General features: G+C 38.2%; 1 protein-coding gene across 1 annotated transcript in view; it reads right to left on the bottom strand.

The window, feature by feature from the left end:
• The window catches only part of LOC113037884 (afadin-like), a 129,524-nt gene continuing 109,908 nt past the window's right edge, over positions 1-19,616 (bottom strand). Inside the window, 13 exon segments of the mRNA XM_026195214.1 lie at positions 1-33; positions 127-187; positions 273-378; positions 381-870; positions 3,147-3,281; positions 5,791-5,826; positions 8,122-9,255; positions 10,558-10,743; positions 11,825-11,913; positions 12,017-12,208; positions 12,548-12,666; positions 13,551-13,624; positions 13,807-13,872. Of these exon segments, the coding sequence (XP_026050999.1) occupies positions 1-33; positions 127-187; positions 273-378; positions 381-870; positions 3,147-3,281; positions 5,791-5,826; positions 8,122-9,255; positions 10,558-10,743; positions 11,825-11,913; positions 12,017-12,208; positions 12,548-12,666; positions 13,551-13,624; positions 13,807-13,872 (2,721 nt within the window).

Genomic DNA, 19,616 nt, shown 5'->3' with positions numbered 1-19,616 from the left:
TCAGTTGAGCTCAACCTGAACCTGGAAGATTCCCTGTAAAAGGAAAGATAAGATGAAAAAATTTTAACTAAATAAAAATAAATGATAGAAACCAGAACATATGATTCAACGGATTGGCTCTGATACTACGAAATTTTCAGATGGAAAGGTAGAGGGAATGTGGAAAACGGTGAGCGCTGAGTCTCCACTGGAGAACAGGAAAAGGAACAAACGAACACCAAAAAAAAAAAAAAACCCCCAAAAACAAACATGAAAACGGATAAACCAATAACAAATGAAGGATGAGCGGGCTGAGGTTAGGGCCCTTTCTCTCCTCAGCGTCTCTACCTTTCGAGTTGGCCGATGGGATGAGGCTGGGTTTGGCGGGAGGGAGAGGGGCTGCCCTGTCTTGGGAGCAGTACTGTTGGCATTGGCCGCTGTGGGCAGCTGGAATGAGTTGGACAGAAAGATGCCATCTGAGACGGGACGGGGCTTGCGCGCGGTTGGCGGCGGCTGGGGCTTTGGGGCGGGCGGAAGGTCACCGTAGGACTTCCGGGTGGCCGAGAGCTTAACCTGACCTGTTAGGCCCGCGTCCTCCTCATCCTCCTCCTCCTCCTCGTCATTGTATGAGACAAACTTGGCAGTGTATATGGTGTCAGGGGAGGTGACCTGGGTTTTGAGGTAGGAGGTGTTTCTCTGAGGCGGGGGCGGAGGGGCGCTGTTGTTGTTAGTGGCGGGGGTGCTTGCGGGAGAAGGGGGCTGGTAGTCCCGGGGTAGTGGGGGTCTGTACAGACCAGGCTCGTCTGGCGTCAGCAGCTTGCGCTCGGCTTCCTCGTGCTGCCGGCGCCGCTCTGCCTCCAGGCGGGTGTAGTACTCTTCCTCCTGTCTCCTCTGAAGGGGGGAACATGGGAAGAGCTGGTTAGAGCTGCCTATGCTAGCCTGCGCAGCTGCGAGGCCTGGGTCAAAGCTAACGCTGCTCTGGCTAATGGATGAACCAATGTAGTAAAGCTACATTGTGGTAGAAGAAATGTGTTTGCTGATATGATGTAATGTGCTTCTGAGTGAATCGAGTTCAGCTAAAACGCACTCCTGCATGTTGGGGAACGTAAGCCATTGGTTTTATTTAACATGGCTGCACTGCAAGCAAGCAACATCACAAACTAAACGGAAATCAACAGCGCTGTCTATGATGAAGTGCAAATTCAGTCCACTTTGCAGCTTATTCTGGCCAAGAAATGACGACATGAAAAGCAAAGAATAATTTATTTTATTTTTTCACGTTTCAATTCAGGGGTAGTTTTTATCTGAAATAGTCATGCCTATTTGAATCAAAAATCTAAGTTTAAAAAAAAAAAGAAATTAAAGAACTTATTTTTTAACTAAAAAGTTAATATTTATTAAAACATTTAAATATGTACAAAATGTTAAATTAACCATTTTAACTATATTTATAGAATATATTAATGAATGAATGAATGAATCATTAATATATTATATGAATTCATTAAATCGCATTTCTATAGGATTTTTTTTTAACTGTTCAATTCAGAGGTGAGTTCATCTGAAATAGTTGATTACAGAAATAGTCAGGAAAAATGTAAAGTTTAAAAAAAAAAATATTACATATAAACAAACACAGTGGCAGTGTGTCAAAAAGAATATGTACAGATTATATGACAGAATTGAGAAAATGCCTCATTTACATGTGTCTAAGTGTTTAAACACAAAAAACTCATTTGAAGACTGAAATCAATTGATTAAACATTCTTAATAAATGCTAGTTGTATGAATCTACCAATAGAGTAGATTGGCAATCTAGTTTAGTTGCATTGTGCTGCTTGCTTGCAGTGCAAACACTGTGAAAGACTTGCCTTCAACTGCAAGCACAACAGATGGTGCTAAAGAGGAACAAGTCACTACAGTTGACGGAAAATATGCTTAGTTCTTACTGGAATAAAAATGCCTGGAGCGCATGTTACTGTTACAAGCTCCAGGTGAAGGTCCAATTGGCATTTGGTGGTTAAGCTTTGGAGAAAAACAGCCTAGTAGCTGGCTTACTCTGGACTCTGTGCAAGATCCCCTGGGTTAGTAAGTGGTGGTGGGAATGTCTCTTATGAGAGCATGTCGAGGCAAACACACATGAGCTAGTTTCAAATCTGGGACGGCCTCCACGAGAACCAAGGCGGGCCCATTTCCAACAGCACTTCCAAGCAATGTAGTATGCAATGGCAATGGTCTTCCAACAAAAATGCTGGAGTGTTGTGTAAAGACCTGACATGTGACTCATGCGTTTCTTTGAAGGGATGGGGATACATCACAAACACAAGAGAGGAGATGTGGTGAAGACATGCAGTTGGACATCACAACTGGGCTCTAAAATTACCAGTGGTCTGAAAGTGATGCACACAGACACAAATAAAACTGGATGGTCACATAGTGGGACAATGTTTTGGTCACATTTTAGACGTATGAATGTAAATTCAGACCACTGGTAACTGATGACCCGCTGAGGCATTCCAAAAGTGTAACACATGGGCGTTAAACAAACTGAATTTAGCTGATACCATTACTATCTCCAGAACTGCTGTTAACCTTATTATTATCAGCACATACAGTACTGTATAATACATTGATTTTAAATTAAGCACAAGGGGCTGTGATCTCATACAGTCTGACACATTAAAATATCAGCTGCTGTCTCCAATCACACCCACTTACAAGGTCGTGAGGAACCATCCACACGGAAATCGGGCAGAAACCTCGAAAAAGCTTGACGTTAGCATGAATAAACATACGTCTCTATCAAGGAAACTTATGCCAAAAATCATTTTACTGTATATGGGTACAGATATCGTTTTGGGAATTAAAGCAAGAAGATCTCACAATAATTAACCTGACTAATCGATAGCAAGAGAACTGGTCTGGGACATTCAGATCTGTCTGCTGTTGTCGTGACTTGCATTTAAGGCCTGGCCTGAGTGGGCAATAAACGGAAAGATAATCTGCTAATCATAAGAAGTGTGCTAAAAAATATCTGCAATTTGCATTTTACACAAAAACTTATTTCTTGACTCTTAAGTCCTTTGTCATCAAAATCCTCTTTTTTTTTTGCATTAAACTACTTCTAGAAGTTCCTAGTTGTGGCTGCTCCGTTCCGATCTCAATACCTTCTCCTCGGCCTCTCGTCTGGCTCTCTCCTCCTCTCTCCAGCGTCTCTCCTCCTCCTGTTTGGCTCGCTCTTCTGCCTCACGCTTACGGATTTCCTCTAACTGCTGTTTCCGTCGCCGCTCCTCGTCCTGCAGCTGAGGTGCACAATGCATAATCAGGGTTAGTTGAAAAACACTGGACCAATTCATGGTCCTAAACAAAAGACTGATCTGAAATTAAAATGAACCTACATTTAAATAATTTTAATGTCAATTTCAACCCTAGTTGTAAAGCTACTGATATATTTATACTTAAATTTAAAACGAACCTAGAGAAATTTTAACTTACATTTCCATTCAAAAGTTTTGGGTATGTAAGATTTTGTTTTATTTTTAACAAATTAATACTTTTGTTAAACAAGGATGCATTAAATTAATCAAAAGTGACAATAAGAACATTTTTAATTGTTGCTAAATATTTATATTCTCCAAATAAATGCTGTTCTTTTAAAACTTTCTATTCAAAGTATCCTGAAAAAATATATCACAGTTTCGGCAAAAACATTTTTGGTAACCGTTTTAACTGTTGATAATAATAAAGGTTTCTTGTTCACCAAATCAGCAAATCATTTCTAAATGATTTCTGAAGGACCATGTGACATTAAAGACTGAAGTGATGTTGCGGACAATTCAGCTTTACCGTCACAGGAATTAATTACATTTTAAATTATATCAAAATATAATGAAACCAGTTTATTTTAAATGCAAATAATTTTCCACAATATAGATGTTTTTACTGTATTTTTGATCAAACATAAACACAAGTAACTTCTTTCAAAAACATACAAATTCCAAACCCAAAACTTTTGAACAGTAGTGTACTTCTAAACTTATATTTAAACCTAAATGTTTCATTTAATTTAATATTTACATTTAAAATGGTTACCTAGATTAGCTTACAATTTTCAAATGGCTAACCTGAGTACTGTCGGTCTTTCTGGCACAACATCATATTTAAACTAGCCTGCTGTGGTGATTTGTAAAAATGTGTTCTGTTGAGTTTCTATCACACCAGTAAATTTGTCAATGTGGCCCCTGTGACGAGGGGCATCGTGCACTGCACACCGTCACACAGTATCACATGCACATACACAGCTGCATGCAAAACAACTTACGGACAGAATTGCAACTTGCAACCTTCTTCACATCTACAGAAAATCATTCAAAAGGTAATCCAAACACCTCGATCAAACTTCATACACAATACATATACAATTCTCGACAGGTTAGGAAATACAAATCACGGTCATACACCTTATCCCTCCAAAATCACAAGGAAGAGGACATAAACAGAGACATGTCCAGTAGTCAGGATAGAGGAAGAGGAAACCCAGAACAGAAGACCATGGAGAAACGCAGAGTAGATGAGCGGCAAAGCGCCAGGGTCAATACAAACACGTAGAGAGCAGTGATGAGTGGAGTAGATGAAGAAACATAGTGATCATGGCACAGGAATGAAGCCCACATGCAAGCAAGCCCAGGGCCGGAGAGACCGGGCTGGGAGAAAGCATGCACCAGCCCCCCCTCATGATGACACTGCACTGAAACAACGGCTGCAAAACCAGCAGAGCAAAATCATGTTCTCCAAGAAGAACAAGACCTTCCAAAGCTTTCTTTGGAATTAATTTTCTGGTTTTCTAAAAGCAAATGTTCTTGTTCATAAGGTTGCTGTCCTGTGCACATTTAAAGCTGAAGTGTGTGTTTTTTTAAATATATATTAAAAGAATAATAAATACAGCATTCAAGGCATGCCATAATGCAGTGTTTCACTAAAATTTGTTTTAGCTAGCACCTCTATTTCAAAGACCTGGGTTACAGTAAGACATTTAAAATGGAAGTGAATGGGGCTTTAAAATTCATGTTTTCAATAGTGTAGACTAAAATAAATATTAACATGATTGTAGTGTGAAAAAAAAAACCATTTAACCCTTTTTTGAATTAATTTATATCAGTTTTAAAATTTTGTTAATTTAAATGTAACTAATTTTGTTAAACGTTGCATTTAAATTATTTAAACTATTTGAAAATGAGGGGTGACTAAATTGATGTTAATTAAAAATCATTTTTAAAATAATTTTCTTTAAGAAAACTAAAGGGGAGTACATTACTTTCATTGTCTTATTTAATAGCTAAGAATAAGACGATATGAGTCTAAATGATTGTAGTTATTTTAATATTTATCTTGAATATTTTAATAATGAAAAAAATATATATATTAATGTATGTAGGTTGATTTCTCTAGAAGAAAGTATAATTATTTTCAACCTCAACCAAAAGACATGAGCTTGAGGGCAGGACTAACTGTTCGCTTGAATAATGGAAGATGGGAACTAGTTTTGATTTGATTTGGTGACAATGGCTTAGAAAGGACCAACTTCAGCTTTAAAAATGTATTTTTTACGCACGCAGCAGTTTTCCAGTGGAGCTTACCCAAGATGAAGTCCCCAAGATGGTGTCCCATGCTTGAAAAAGTGGTACATCTCTCTCTATTTAATTCATGGGTAAAGGAGTTACCACGGCCAAATGAAGGGAGGGAGGTAGTGAACAAGAGGAGACACAGGTGGAGCCGAAACAGGAAGAGAGGCAAAGAGCATAAAGAACATACCAAGTCTAGTACAGAGATTGCTGGAACAGCAGTCTGCTGCAGGAGAAACAAAAACATACAGAGCAACCAAAGGGGTGGGAGAGAGAGAATAAATAAAGAAGTAAGAAATAAAGAAAATGAGGGGTTTTCGAGAAGACAAAAGTAAAAAAATTAAATAAAAAAATAGTGGGCCGGGACGCAGTGATGTGCTGCCAGGAACATTCCAGGGCAGTACGGGTCTGATTAGCGCCAACGGTCCACTTTCCTTCCACAAACACTTCAGCTGATGAAGAATTTCCCCATCATTCCACACCCCCCCCCACTGAAGCACTGGCAAGAGTTTTCCTTCAAACACATGGTATTGTGCTGACCTTCTCTTAGACGGCTCGACCTGCCAACTCCTCAGAGATGGAGCTATACCAAATGCAGCTTCACAGCAGACTCTCAGGTGGACGCTACGCTTCGCATGACAGCTGCTACGGCGGGTGTTGGAGGAAAGAACGTTAGTGGGGGCTGGAGTTTGTGCTAGCACTGAAAGACTCATACTCAGAAAATACAAAGAAGCTGTTTGGAAATGCTGCACACACACCAGCCCACCAAGAAGTCATGAGCCTGAATTAAACTCCACTATACTGGCATGTTTTGACATTAGAGGCTCATTACAGCCTGTTTTCTGGACACAGATTAAGCCTTTAATTACTAAAAGGGCTGGGTGATATATCTAATATTTATTTTACATAAGATTTTTGGAGATATTAATTTAATATTTAAAAAGATATATTAATATTTATTTTTAAAAGAATATTTAATATTTTATCAGTTAACTTGAAAGGTACATTGCAATGATTTGATAGTCAATACTCAAATGTAAGGTTCTATAAAATAGATTTATAAATAAAATAAATTATATATATATAAGATTAGATGTTACACTATATTGAAGCTATATATATATATATATATATATATATATATATATATATATATATATATATATATATATATATATATATATATAAAATATATATAATTTATTTTGTTAATACGTTTTTAATTTTATTTAAAAAATTGGCAATTAAATACATTTTATATTTCATTTAAATATATATATTTTTGGAGCCTAGGTGTGCTGACTTTTTCATTATCAATATTTTTTGTAGAGCATCCTGTCTGATGCTTTTTCTAGTGGTGCGCCTGCTTTTGTTTTCATTTTAATGAATGTGCTATAGAAATAAAATGTGACATATTTTTGTATCACCCAACCTCAGTTACTACCGAAATCAATGTTGAATCAAGTGTTAATTCTTCACTACACTTAATATGTGCCTGAAAAGGCCTTGCATGTAAAAAAATATACATGGCCATGTCTTGTTAGAAACTGTTAACGCTTTTCAAATTATCCTGATCCTAAGATATTGGTTAGCCAGTAGCTACAGGTCAGAAATTGCTGATTTATTTTAGAACGTAAAGGAATAGTTTATATTTAAATGGCAGATGAGATCAGGAGAGATGTACTGATCTGGACGAGGCAGGTTAATGCTGGTGCAAGCAGTGGAATCGTGTCCAGTGCTTGGCATCGAGAAAGCCTTGCTCCTCCCCTCCGTCAGCGCAGCATATGTATTCATCAGCAGTGCAGCATGGAAAAGCAATGACATAGGCATGTTGCAGGAGCGCATGGCAAAACATTCATCATAACAGCAGAAACTAAAGCATCACGCAGAAAATCCCAGGTTAGTTGTTCATAATTCCATCACCAGTCTGTTCTGCTGCCGACTGTGGATTTAAACGTAACACAAACTACAAAAAAAAAAAAAAAAAAAAAAAAAAAAAACAGACCTGCACTCGACTTCCCACCTTTTTACCAATGAATGAATTTCCATTATTTTCCAAACAAATATTATTACAATGAAAATTTCCTTATTATTCCTAAATAAGCAAATTGTCCTTTCAAAATATTTTGAAACAGAGCATAACTAGAACAATTTATATTCAATAAAGATGTCTTTAAGATGTTTTTAATTTCACTGAATTTTCCTGGCCTGGAAATCAAATTTTTTAAATGTTCTCTCATTTGAACCACTGGACCTTGTGTATTACACCACCATTAAATCTCACATTACAGTAATAAGCAAAAATATATATTTTAGTATAGCTTTATATGCAGTGATAAATACTATACCATTAGAAGATTAGCTACTGGGTGGTTCCAGATGTGGAATAAGTTTACAAAGACTTTTATGGATAAATCATTACCAATTAGGCCAAAACTAAAGATTTTGATTTCATGTTGACTTTTAAAAATTTATATCCACACATTAAACTCTAGCTATCCCACTTCCCATTTCTGCTCACCCGTGCTCTCTTCTCAGCCTCCAATCTCTGCATAATTAGCGTGGTGTCTACATCTTCGTCATCCTCCTCTTCCTCATCCTCCTCGTTCTGCTTGGACTCCTGCAGTCTCTTCTGGAACTGCCACTCCAGCATGAGTTTGCGCAGACGGTCGTTCTCCTCAGCCGTGCGTTCAGGTTTGGCCTGAAGCTCCTGGATCTCCTTGTCTAGAAGATCCACGATGTGAAGCTGCTGCTGCTTCTCCAGTTTCTCTCGGGCGTCCCTCTTCCAGGGGTCGGGTGATAGGCTGTCGCTGGCGGACAGCTCGTCTTTGCTGATGGTGATGTATTGCAGGTCACGTCTTTCGATGGTGCGTGGCTGCTGCTGGGGCAAGAGGTCACGAATTACTGTGTCCTGTGGCGGCTGGCGGGGAAGGCTGGATAGCCTATCGGGTCGAGCGGGTTGTGGCTGTGGCGGTTGGGGCAGCTGGACCGGGGGAAGGTACGGTTGGGGCACCTGCATGGGAGGCTGTGGATGGGGCATCTGTTGGTGCTGTGGGGCGGGTGGCAATGGGCCGTGCTGGTTGTTGTGCATGACTGGTCCGGGAGGGTTGCGAATTTGCACCAGCTTCCTCTCCTGGTCTCTTCTCTTTCTCTCTCGCTCTTCTTCAAGCCGAGCTTTTTCCTTCTCATACCAGCGCTGTTGCTCCTCGCGTTTCTTGCGGTCAGCCATGGCTGCGGCGGCCGCTGCCTGTTGCTGCGTTACGGAGGGCGGTGGAGGGAGCGGCAGGTCGGTTTGTGGCTCGTAGTCGTAGTGCACAGGAGGAGGAGGAGGAGGTGGAAGATCTGAACGGGAAGGTTGGGAGACACCCACGGGGCCGGAGTGGGGTGCTATCGGGGTCTTCCAGCGGCCAGGGCCGGTCTTGTGGTTGCCTTGGATCCTGGAGCCGGAAGACGACGAGTAGTTGAGGTGCTCTTGACTGGAGGTGCTGGACTCCACCGAAGAGGACGTCTGGTGGTTCCAGTGCTCCCCACTGCCTCGCTGGTACTCAGCATCACGCTGTTGCTGCTGCAGGTGCATCAGGTCTTCCTGACGCAGGCGTTCTCCTGGGTATCCACCCGGCATCTCGCACAGCTCCTCCTGAGAGCGCGCCACCCGCTAGCAGGGCACAATGACACAGCAGTCAGACTCATATTTATGCAAAAAGTGATATGTAACAAAAATGTTGCTCATAGCCTTAAAAAGCTAGCAAAGTAATGCAAAAAACTGGTTTTGCAGACAAATTAAAATTGGGCCTACATAGGAATTACACATAAAAAAGTAGGCCGAAATTTTGTAAACTAGAAATGTTATAATCTCAATTGACAAAGTTAGATTTTTTTTTTCATAAAAAAAAAAAAACACATTAAGGATGCTGCCCTTAGGTATGCTTAATATATTTTAAGTTAGTTAGATAATGCAAAAAAAAACTGATTTTAAACTGACATTTTGGCAAAGCATATTAAAAAGAAACAATATACACTACAGATACACTACAGTCTGTAGTTTTTTCTTTTCTTTTTTTTTTTGATGTTCAAAACGTATCTAAGGCTTACAAAGACTGCATTTACTTGATCAAAAATATATGAAAAACTGTGAAATATTACAATGTAAATGCCCGTTCAAACCAAGGACGATAACTATAGAGATATAGTTCTAAAAATCTTTCTCAATATTAAAGAATTGCAGAGTCCACACTACAACTATAACGATAAAAGCACATAGTAACAATATTGTTGGAATCATTTTCAGAATATTTTTTTTCCAGCTGATGAAAGATACAAACATTGACAGCCAATCAGAATCCATTCTGCTATAACAAGCTCGAGAATTTAAAGCGGCAGACGATAAACAGACTAGAATAAACAGGTGATATCGTATGCTGGTGTGGACGCTAATATTGTTATCTTTATAGTAATCGTTTTTTTGTGAACGGAGCTTAAAGCATCTGTTTTCTATTTTAATACATCTTAAAACAATTTACTCCTGTGATGCCAAGCTGAATTTTCAGCAGCCTTCAGTCTTCAGTATATTTTCAAGATTCATGACTGATTTTTTTTTAGATACTTTGATGAATATAAACTTCAAAAGAGCTGCATTTATATGAAATATAAACCTTTTGTAACATTAGAAAGGTCTTTACTGTCACTTTTGATCAATAAAGTGCATCTTTACTGAATAAAAATAATTTCTTTCAAAATAATCTTACTGATCTCATTGGTATTGATCATTATAACAACATAGGATACTATACATTATCTTACCACTAAATAAATAAACAAATAAACATGAAATAATGTACAGTTAGTGTGCTAGTGTTGAAAAATACTGTGGTACTGCCAGTGTTTTGAGTCATGAGACCACTATGGCACCAGGACAGCACACAGCACTCATACGTTTTCTCTTCCTAAAAAGGCTAACCTGCATAGCCATGCTGTTATTTGAGTGGTTATCCATAGGGGGGAGAGGCTCCGGTTCATTGTTTTGCCAGGGCTGGCCAGGGCCCATCCTATCCTGAGATTTGGAGGCTGGGAAGGTGAAGTATTCCCTTGGGTATGTCTGAGTGGGGATGGGATACGCCTCTGGATGGGGTGGAGAGGGCTCCTCCTGTGGGACAAACAGGGTAAAGACAGGTTAGACTGAGCTGTGACAAGTCTCTTTTTAGTGCATTATTATTGATTACAGAAACTAGTATACGAGTTTGCATGTACAGCATGTGTATAAATCAAAGAGAATCAAGGAATGTGGATCAAAGACTGATTAGCCAATTTAGATGGTGGTTACAGACATGATTAGGATTAATTACAACAAGAACACAACAAAGAGTCACGAAACAGGTTCTTATTAGGCTTCTATTTGGCTGTGGTTTCAGAAACAAAAAAACATGTCCTGGTGTGTGTTTGGATTTGAGAGTTTCTGGTGATTTGATTAAAACCAGAGGAAGCTTCACTGAAGAAGACCTAACCACATTACAAGAAAGTGCTACACATTTTAGTAATAAAATGAGTAATTTTTCCAATTAACTAGGTAGCATGACAAAACACTAGGGTTTGACCGGTTCAACTTTTTCACGGTTCGTATCACAGGATTTAGAGTCACAGTTTTGGTATGTGCTGTGTTTAGAAAAAACAAAAACATACCGTCAAATAAAAATAAAGGAAATAAGAATATTCTATCTACTAACAAAGTAACAGCACAAATAAATGCAATAGAGTAAAGATACAAATAAAATAAACTGTGATTTTTTTTCTTGAAGGGGGGGGTAGATCTAGCATTAATTTTAATCAACACGACTGTAATTTTCACATGGTATGTTTTTAATTAATAATAAGAAAAAAAATTAGTTTAGGAACTTGTTAAACTATACTCGTCATGCTGTATGTTTTTATTTGACAAAAAAATAATCTTGAGTCATAAGACTCATTTGTTTGGGAATTTGTTTTACTATACTTTTCACACTGGACTGTATGTTTCCAACTCATGCCTTTGAGAAATGGTTGATCTGCACTTTCCCACTGATTCACTTATTTATTTAAAAATGGGTTAAGACAACACCGGTTGCACTGTACATCCAATGCCAGTGTTGCTAAATAGCAGTGCTAGAAACACTTAATTCACTAGGGAAAGAGAGTTTCGGCACACACGTGCAAGATTCATCTTAGAGGTGCTGATGATTGTGTGTACTCACGTCAGGGCAGAGGTTACCAGTCGAGACCGAAGTGATCTTTCCTGGGGCTCCTGGGTAAACAGGCTTCCCGCCTGGACTCTGGGCCTGGTCTTTGAAGGAAAAAATGTATAAAAATACACGTTAATAAAATGTCACCACTTTAAAATGAACCACACTGACAAATACACCAAGTGTTTGAAGTGGCACACATACTAGCAACGTTTGGGCTTGATCGGTGGTCTGCACGGTTCTTCAACAACCTGTCCTCCTTCTTTGGTTCAGGATAGGTGTCCCACGTGCCCTGGGGGCTCTCAGGCGAGCCGTTCTGCACAGAGTTGTTGTAGAGCTCAAAGCCCTCACTCTTTGGTCTCAACTTTCCCTTGTCTCCACGTCCACGGTCTGATGCTGCAGAGATTAAAAAGAGGCTTGAATTAAACCAAATTCAGCACTGGGAAAGTGCCCATCTCTCTGAAATGGGGGGAAAAAATCACCCACAATGCACCAAATCAGAATCACTACCAGACACGTGTCGAAAGCATTTATATTTAACGCAACTCTTGAACCGTTTCATGTGTGACTGGGAACGCTGTGGGTGCCAGATCCACCACATTTCCATTTCTTTAAGGAATTAGTCACGCTAGCACGCTGTGCGGCAGCCTCTGATATTTTTTAAGGGGAATACTGCAGCTCCCACACGCAAGCCCGTTAGAGATTTAAATATATATTCGTGCCGCAGTTGCTTACCGCGGGACATCATGGGGGATGGCTGGTTGAGGAGCGTGGCCAGGCCGTGGTAAATGGCTCCCTGTTTGGCCACCTCGAGCGTTACAACAGACCCGGTTCGTGTCATCAATTCCGCCGCCCTACAAGACAAGAGACATGTTTGAGTAACACACACAAAACTGCAGACTATGATGAACGAATTTCATGTTCGAAGTATTACTTGTGCAATCCCCCAAGAGATTATTTAAAGAGACTAATCTCATAGAATGTCTGTTTGGATTTGCCGTCGGCTAACTGTAAACAAGAGACGGAGGCTGGAACCAATCCCAAAGCCAACTCCAGTTGTATCCATTCACAAGTGTTTAGAGCCATATGCTTCTCATTTAACTCAAATCCACAGATTTAAGAGTTTCATCAATTCCACCACATCTCAAAACTACAGGCTAAATAAAATGTTTCTGACAGAAATGAGAACATTTTTAAGCTGTTTTGACTTTGCAAACAAAAGGTGCTTTGTTGCTTTACAGCTTAATGCCTAAACTCAAGGAATAATGACGCTTTCAAGTCAAATCCAGGATAATTACAAGACAAACCACTGTGTCAGAAACTTAACTTCTCAATGAAAGGACAATTTTCATCTCTTTTAAGGAGAATTTCTTATTTTAAAGAGTGAATTTTTTTTGTAAAAGCATATAATTTTTTTTTTTACATTCATCATGACAAATACTTAATCCCAAAAGCAAGACAGAACTTATTTGAATGTTAAATTTTAGTGTCACTTTTGCCTGACGATGTTCTAAAGACTGAGAGACGTCAGTCATATTTTGTTTTTACGCCACTTAATTGTGTATATTAGGACACATTCCTTGCTTATGTGATGTAATGAAATGGTTCGAGCATGCAATCCTTTTGCTTATTTAACGGAGTCTTCTTTGACATAGCCGGATATTGCATGCTTTACCTGTAAGTCCATTTCAAATTTATTAAAATCCCATTATTAAAGGTCTAAATGCTACAGAATTACCTCTCCTGCGAGAGGCCAACCAGACTTCTTCCATCCACGCTGAGCAACTGGTCTCCAGCAGCCAGACGCCCATCCTAAAACGAAAACATGACTCAAACTGTCATAAAACAAGGTTGAAAACTTTTTATGATTTATTATTTTACAGCTTCAACTCCAAATATAGTACGGAGTACTATCAATAATACTAGCAAGTATGCGAAATCACACTTCATCTGCATTTGCCCATAAAGAACATCAGAAACCGAGCCAAACTCACTATGTCTGCTGCACCTCCTTTGACAACAGACTTGATGTAAATACCAAGCTTGTCCTGTCCGGCACCCTAAAAAACACAAAAGAAAAAGCAAAACCATTTATTAGCACTCGGAGAAAGATCTAAATGTCATTTACAGGCTCCAATAGTTCCACTGTGGAAACTGCTGTACGAAGAAACCAGGCGTTCATTCATGAAAGACTATAAATCTGGAGCCAGCAGTGAAGACATTCATATAAATAAACTCATTCATAAATTCAGACCAGATCTGAAGTAGGTTTTGTTCAAACTAGCCATGATTAACCCTCTCTAAATTCTTCGTCCTATATCCCGGGTCAGAGGTCATCATCTGACACGGGCCATCTGGCTGCAGGACTGTGCACTCATTGAGATATCAGCTCGACCTAAATGGCACTGCATGCTAGAAAAGCATCTTTCAAAATAAAATCTAGTAATTAACTTCAAGATAAAATGATGCATTCATTGAAGCACATCCTTTAGACTTAAAATAGTAATGCCATACAAGTTTCAACACTCAAACATAACATTTCTAACACGTAATGCTCCATAACTCGGAGTTAAATGGTCTGTTCAAAGCTTTAAGCTGATGGAGCTCCAGCGACATGAGCTTTAAAGGGGTTTATTTGAGGACTGTGGTTTAAAGTTAGTATCATTTGTTTTTCCGATGGTTGGATTTGCCATTTGAGCAAGTAAGTACCCAAAATCCCCTGGCAGCTGCCAACATTTCTATTCGAGGGGGATCTTGCTAAAAATTTACTCTAAAAATGTGAGGTCTGTATTATATTCCCAGCCATCTCTGCTGTTTTCTCATACAGAACAACTTCTCATACTCATACAGCTGAGAAGTCTGACAAACCCTCACATCTGCACAAATATAGCAAAACCAGCACTGACCTAAATTCTATTTTTTGTCTTAGAAAATGTTCACACAAAAAAAGGAAAGAAAATTCAATACTATACTCTTTTGTGTATATTTGACAATAATAATAATAAACTCATAAAACACGCAATAACCAATTATGTTTGATGTAAAAACCAGGTTGAAAGTGTCTAGATGCACCACGTTTGAATATGTGCACAATCTGCTGTTGTACAGAAACTTATCCTTTGACGATTTGTAAAGACTTAAAGTGCAGAGTCTACAAGGTATTGTTTGAGCTTTTTTTTTTTTTTTGTCAGATGTGACAGTAAAAAAAATGTATATTCAAAAAAATAAAGTTATGTTAAATTGCAGTCATATTTTGCAATATTACTGCTTTCATTGCGTTTCTGATCAAATAAATTCAGACTTGGTGAACATAAGACACTTCTTTCAAAAACATTATAATTTGTGCTGTCAAACAATTAACCGTGATTAATCACAATCCAAAATGAAAGTTTTTGTTTACATAATATACGTTTGTACAGTGTATATTATAACGCACATATATATCATATGAATAATATGAATACAAATATATACATGTAAATATTTAAAAAATATATGCTGTGTGTGTATTTATATATACATAATAAATATACACAGTACACACAAATATATTACAAAAACTTTTATTTTGGATGCAATTAATTGTGATTAATCGTTCGACAGCACTAATTCTAATAAAGCCTAATCAATCCCAAATATTTGAATGGTACTATATATAGCACACAAATCATATGGACTACTTCAAAGCACTTTTCATGGAGTTTTTACCAGATACTGGAGCTTGACGAACCCAGTCCCCATCCACTTTCACTGTACCAAGAGAGCTAAATAACTGCACTTCTGTTAAATGGAAAATAAAAAGTAATGCTCCTTTGAAAGTCAACACATCTACTGTGTTCTTGCAGCCTCATATGAACTCTTTCAACAGTGAAGTATGTACTTCTGAATTCCAGGGCTAGATCTCTAAAAGCCCATGCCAAACTCCAAATGATGGTTTCATGGTCATAACAAACCATTTAGTAAATGGCACGCCACCCAAGTCTACAACACTCCCAGGCTCTAGGCTTAGCCGACTAGATCTGGTTTCTGCTCTGGTTTATGAAAAACCCATGCCGATCAACAAGTTATGAATGTGCCATCTACATTTACCATACTATTCTGCTGTTGTATGTTGTTTATAGGCTCTCTGAAAAGATTCACACACCTCAAATGTCAATAACAATGTACCTTGTGCAGAAAGTCTTGGCCATCGATAGAGTAAGATGCCTGTTGGGTTCAAATGGTTAAGTTACAGCTACTAGGCGCGTTATTCTGAAATCATTCTCAAATGGTTTCATCAGAGAATGGTGATATAGTCCTACATAAGATGTGATGTGAAAACTGGTTTGGTGAGCTCTAGATTGGTATGTGTACCGCATTGCTCATAAGCACTTTATATATTGTTCATATAGTATAAAAACCTAAATAAAGCTGACCAGAAGCAATGGATCGAGAAAGCCAGTAACAGAATCTGCCTGGGAAACCATAACCTCTGTTATTCTGCCCTCTGAAATAAAGCCAATGTTAGCCACAGACCCCCATAACCCACTCACATTACACTGGCATAAACACACCCTCCAATTCAAACACAGCCGAAACATGAACACCACACGAATATCCCACAGAAATCTCAGTTAACATTCAGGACTTAACCACAAATATAAGAAAAATGTCAACATGTACTGTGCGCTTACAGGCCCCAAAAATGATTGAGGTCACGCCAGTTACAAAGCAATCGGCCAATCTGAATTTGAACATTTTTTACGGTCTAAAAACCCCCCCACAAAGTTCCAAAAAACCACACAGCATTAATTCGAGGGTGAGGTCACCAAATACAGATACTGTAGAAAGAATCACATTCAAAAGACAATAACACAGTAACACTTAAAATGCTACAAAACCAGTCTAACTGAGAGAACAGGTGATGAAATAAGGAAAACAGAAATGGAAAAACATGCAATCAAAATGTCATAAATCATATTGGGGTGCAGATGTATAAAAACCACCTACCGCTATGTGTTCGGATGCCTATAGCACAAGTAACTTCTATCCTGTATGTTGTGAGGGAGTTATGATATGATCCTGGACAATGACGACTCCTCATAGTGAGTATACACAACAAACAGGGTGGATTGGTGGGAATACGAACCAAAGTTTTTTACTTTAAACTGCAGTATACCAAGCTAAACTGAACTGATCATGTAAAGTACTAAAACTACAGTCAAGCAACCATTTATAATAATAAATAAATAATAATTGACATTTCAAGTGCCTTAAAAAAATAGTTTTAACTTTTGATTAATTTAATTATTGGTGTAATAACTGGTAACTCTTTGCAAGTTCCATTTGTTAACATTAGCACATGCATTAGAAATCCTATGAATGAACATGAATTAACGATGAACAACAGTATATTACTGTATTAATATAGGTTTAATGCATTAACAGCATTATTTTTACATCGATATCTACTGATTGGCAATTGTATTGACATTTACTATATTCAAATGAGTTAATTAAATAATAAAATGCGAATATTTATATACTTTGCTAGTTCAAAATACTTTACACAATACATTATAATTATTTATAAATAACATTAATGTATATTCAGAAATTAACATAAACCTATACTTAATTTTTGATGTAGAAATAAGTTTCACTCAGAAACTGCTAGTAAATTTTACAAACAATTACAAAGAAACGGCAAGTAACACTGAGATGTGTGGTTTATATTTCTGTACTTATGTTAGGTATTGAACGTGTTCTTATTGGACGCTTGTCACACTGTATTAGGTATTATAACAGATACATCTGCATTTCATTGTCAATGTAACCACTGGAAAAAAAAAAAAAAAGAAAAGAAAGAAAGAAAAAAAAAAAGGCCCATAACCAATGTGCACACCACCATCGGCCTGAAATTCTGCGTATGCCATTTCACAAGAGGCAGCAAGGCCTGCAACACACTGACATAATGTCTAATGCAACACACTGGACACAGAGTACTCATCAACAATTAAAAAAAGTGAAATACAGATATGCCAATCTTGTGCACGTGAACCACTTCTCATCTGCTGTAAGGTCTCGACTTGCCCAAGACCTGAGGGAGATACATGTCGCCTAGCAAAGCCCAAAAGCTCTCTGATTAGACTTTGAAAGTACGTATTATGCTGTGATGAGAAACAACCATTCAAAAACTAGTCTCTCCACATTAAAGAGTGAACCTGCGGTGAAAGACACATGAGAAGCCTTGAGGTTGGGCTGAGGGCTGAGGCAGGGCGGTTTCCAGGCCGTCTGAACACGGCTGATGCAGGAGTCTTCTGCAGACCTAGTGGGAGAGCGACTCAGCTGACCTTGCCTCAGGAAACCTGCATTAAACTGGCTTTGATCAAAGCTGAAAACCTGGCGTGCACAACATGAAACAGAGCAAAGTCTATAAAAGCCACTGATAAAAAACAGATGCATGTTAACAAGAGAACTAATTGCTTCTGTTCTTAAAACAAGGGGTGAGGTGATACTGGCACAGTTCACGGCTACGTGCTGGAAGGCTGAAGAAGTCAATTTTGCTAAAAATAGAGCTCCTTTCTTTCAAAAAGTAATGGCTATATCACTAGAGTGTATGCAACAGAAGAGCATGTTTGAAATGTTTCCTTTGAGAATATTGTCATCAAATTTAATGAGCTCACTTTTAAAGTTTGTTATTTCCTATGACAACCAAATAGTCATTGGCAGAGCACTCGAAACACTCAAAATCTCATTTAACATGTTGTTGCATTACAAATAAGAACACTGAGAATTTAACACTTATTTTCCGTGTTTTCTGAATAGAGCTGGCTTCCATGGACACTCTTCTCTTTAAAGTCAAGCAGTGTCAAACCAGAGCAACAGTTTGAAGAGCAAGTTAGTTAAACTGATAGTATTTCAGGTTGCCCATTTAGAACTGAATTATGAATGTCCTTAGAATTCAAATTAAATTCCTGAATTAACAGCAGTTTTATTTGACATTGCAAATAGGATGAAGAACTGCAAATAGAATAATTTGAAATGTATATAATTAATGACAAACTTTGAATGTTAGATTAAAATCGGAGGGTTTATAGACATTATAGACAGTATGATAGATATAATGATAGATAGACAATGATAAAATGATAATGACAAGCAGATGGATAGATGGAGAGATAGATAGAATGATAGACAGGTAGACAGTGATCGATAACACCGATAGACAGAACAAAAGACAGACAGAAAGATAAAAATACACAGACGGATTATAAACAACAGATGAGACGGATGGAACAACGACAGACAGACATGATGAAAGACAAGTAAGACAGATAGATAGACAAATCAATAAGACAAATAGACGGCTACAGAGATGGACAGATAGATAAAACGACAGAATTATAGACAGTAAGACAAAATGACAGATAAAGTATATTTATTCACTTTTTAACGCCATGCCAGCATCAAGGCTATTTTCATGGTGATCTCTGAATAAATTATACGAGGTAAAAAGACAGATAGTTAAACGTTTAAATGACAGCACAGACAGAAAGACAGGATAGATAGATAAGATAGACAGACAGACAAATATATAGATATTCCTCACTATCCAATCAGAATTAACAGGTCAGAAGTCACTCACAACAAAACAATACCTTACTTCTGAGTTCAACACCCATTGCGTAAGTGTGCATGGGGGTAAGCGAGTGGTGGGGGTTGTATTCCAGGTATTGTTGTTTTTACGTTCATCTTTCCAGGGACACTTCCAGAAGCACAGTTCAAAGACAATTATAATGTCTGTGCGGCTAATAGACATCTT

Source organism: Carassius auratus, chromosome 20, assembly GCF_003368295.1.
Source record: "Carassius auratus strain Wakin chromosome 20, ASM336829v1, whole genome shotgun sequence".
Classification (NCBI taxonomy): domain Eukaryota; kingdom Metazoa; phylum Chordata; class Actinopteri; order Cypriniformes; family Cyprinidae; genus Carassius; species Carassius auratus.
Note: the sequence above shows the minus strand (reverse complement) of the source record. Positions and strands in the feature narration are given on the sequence as shown.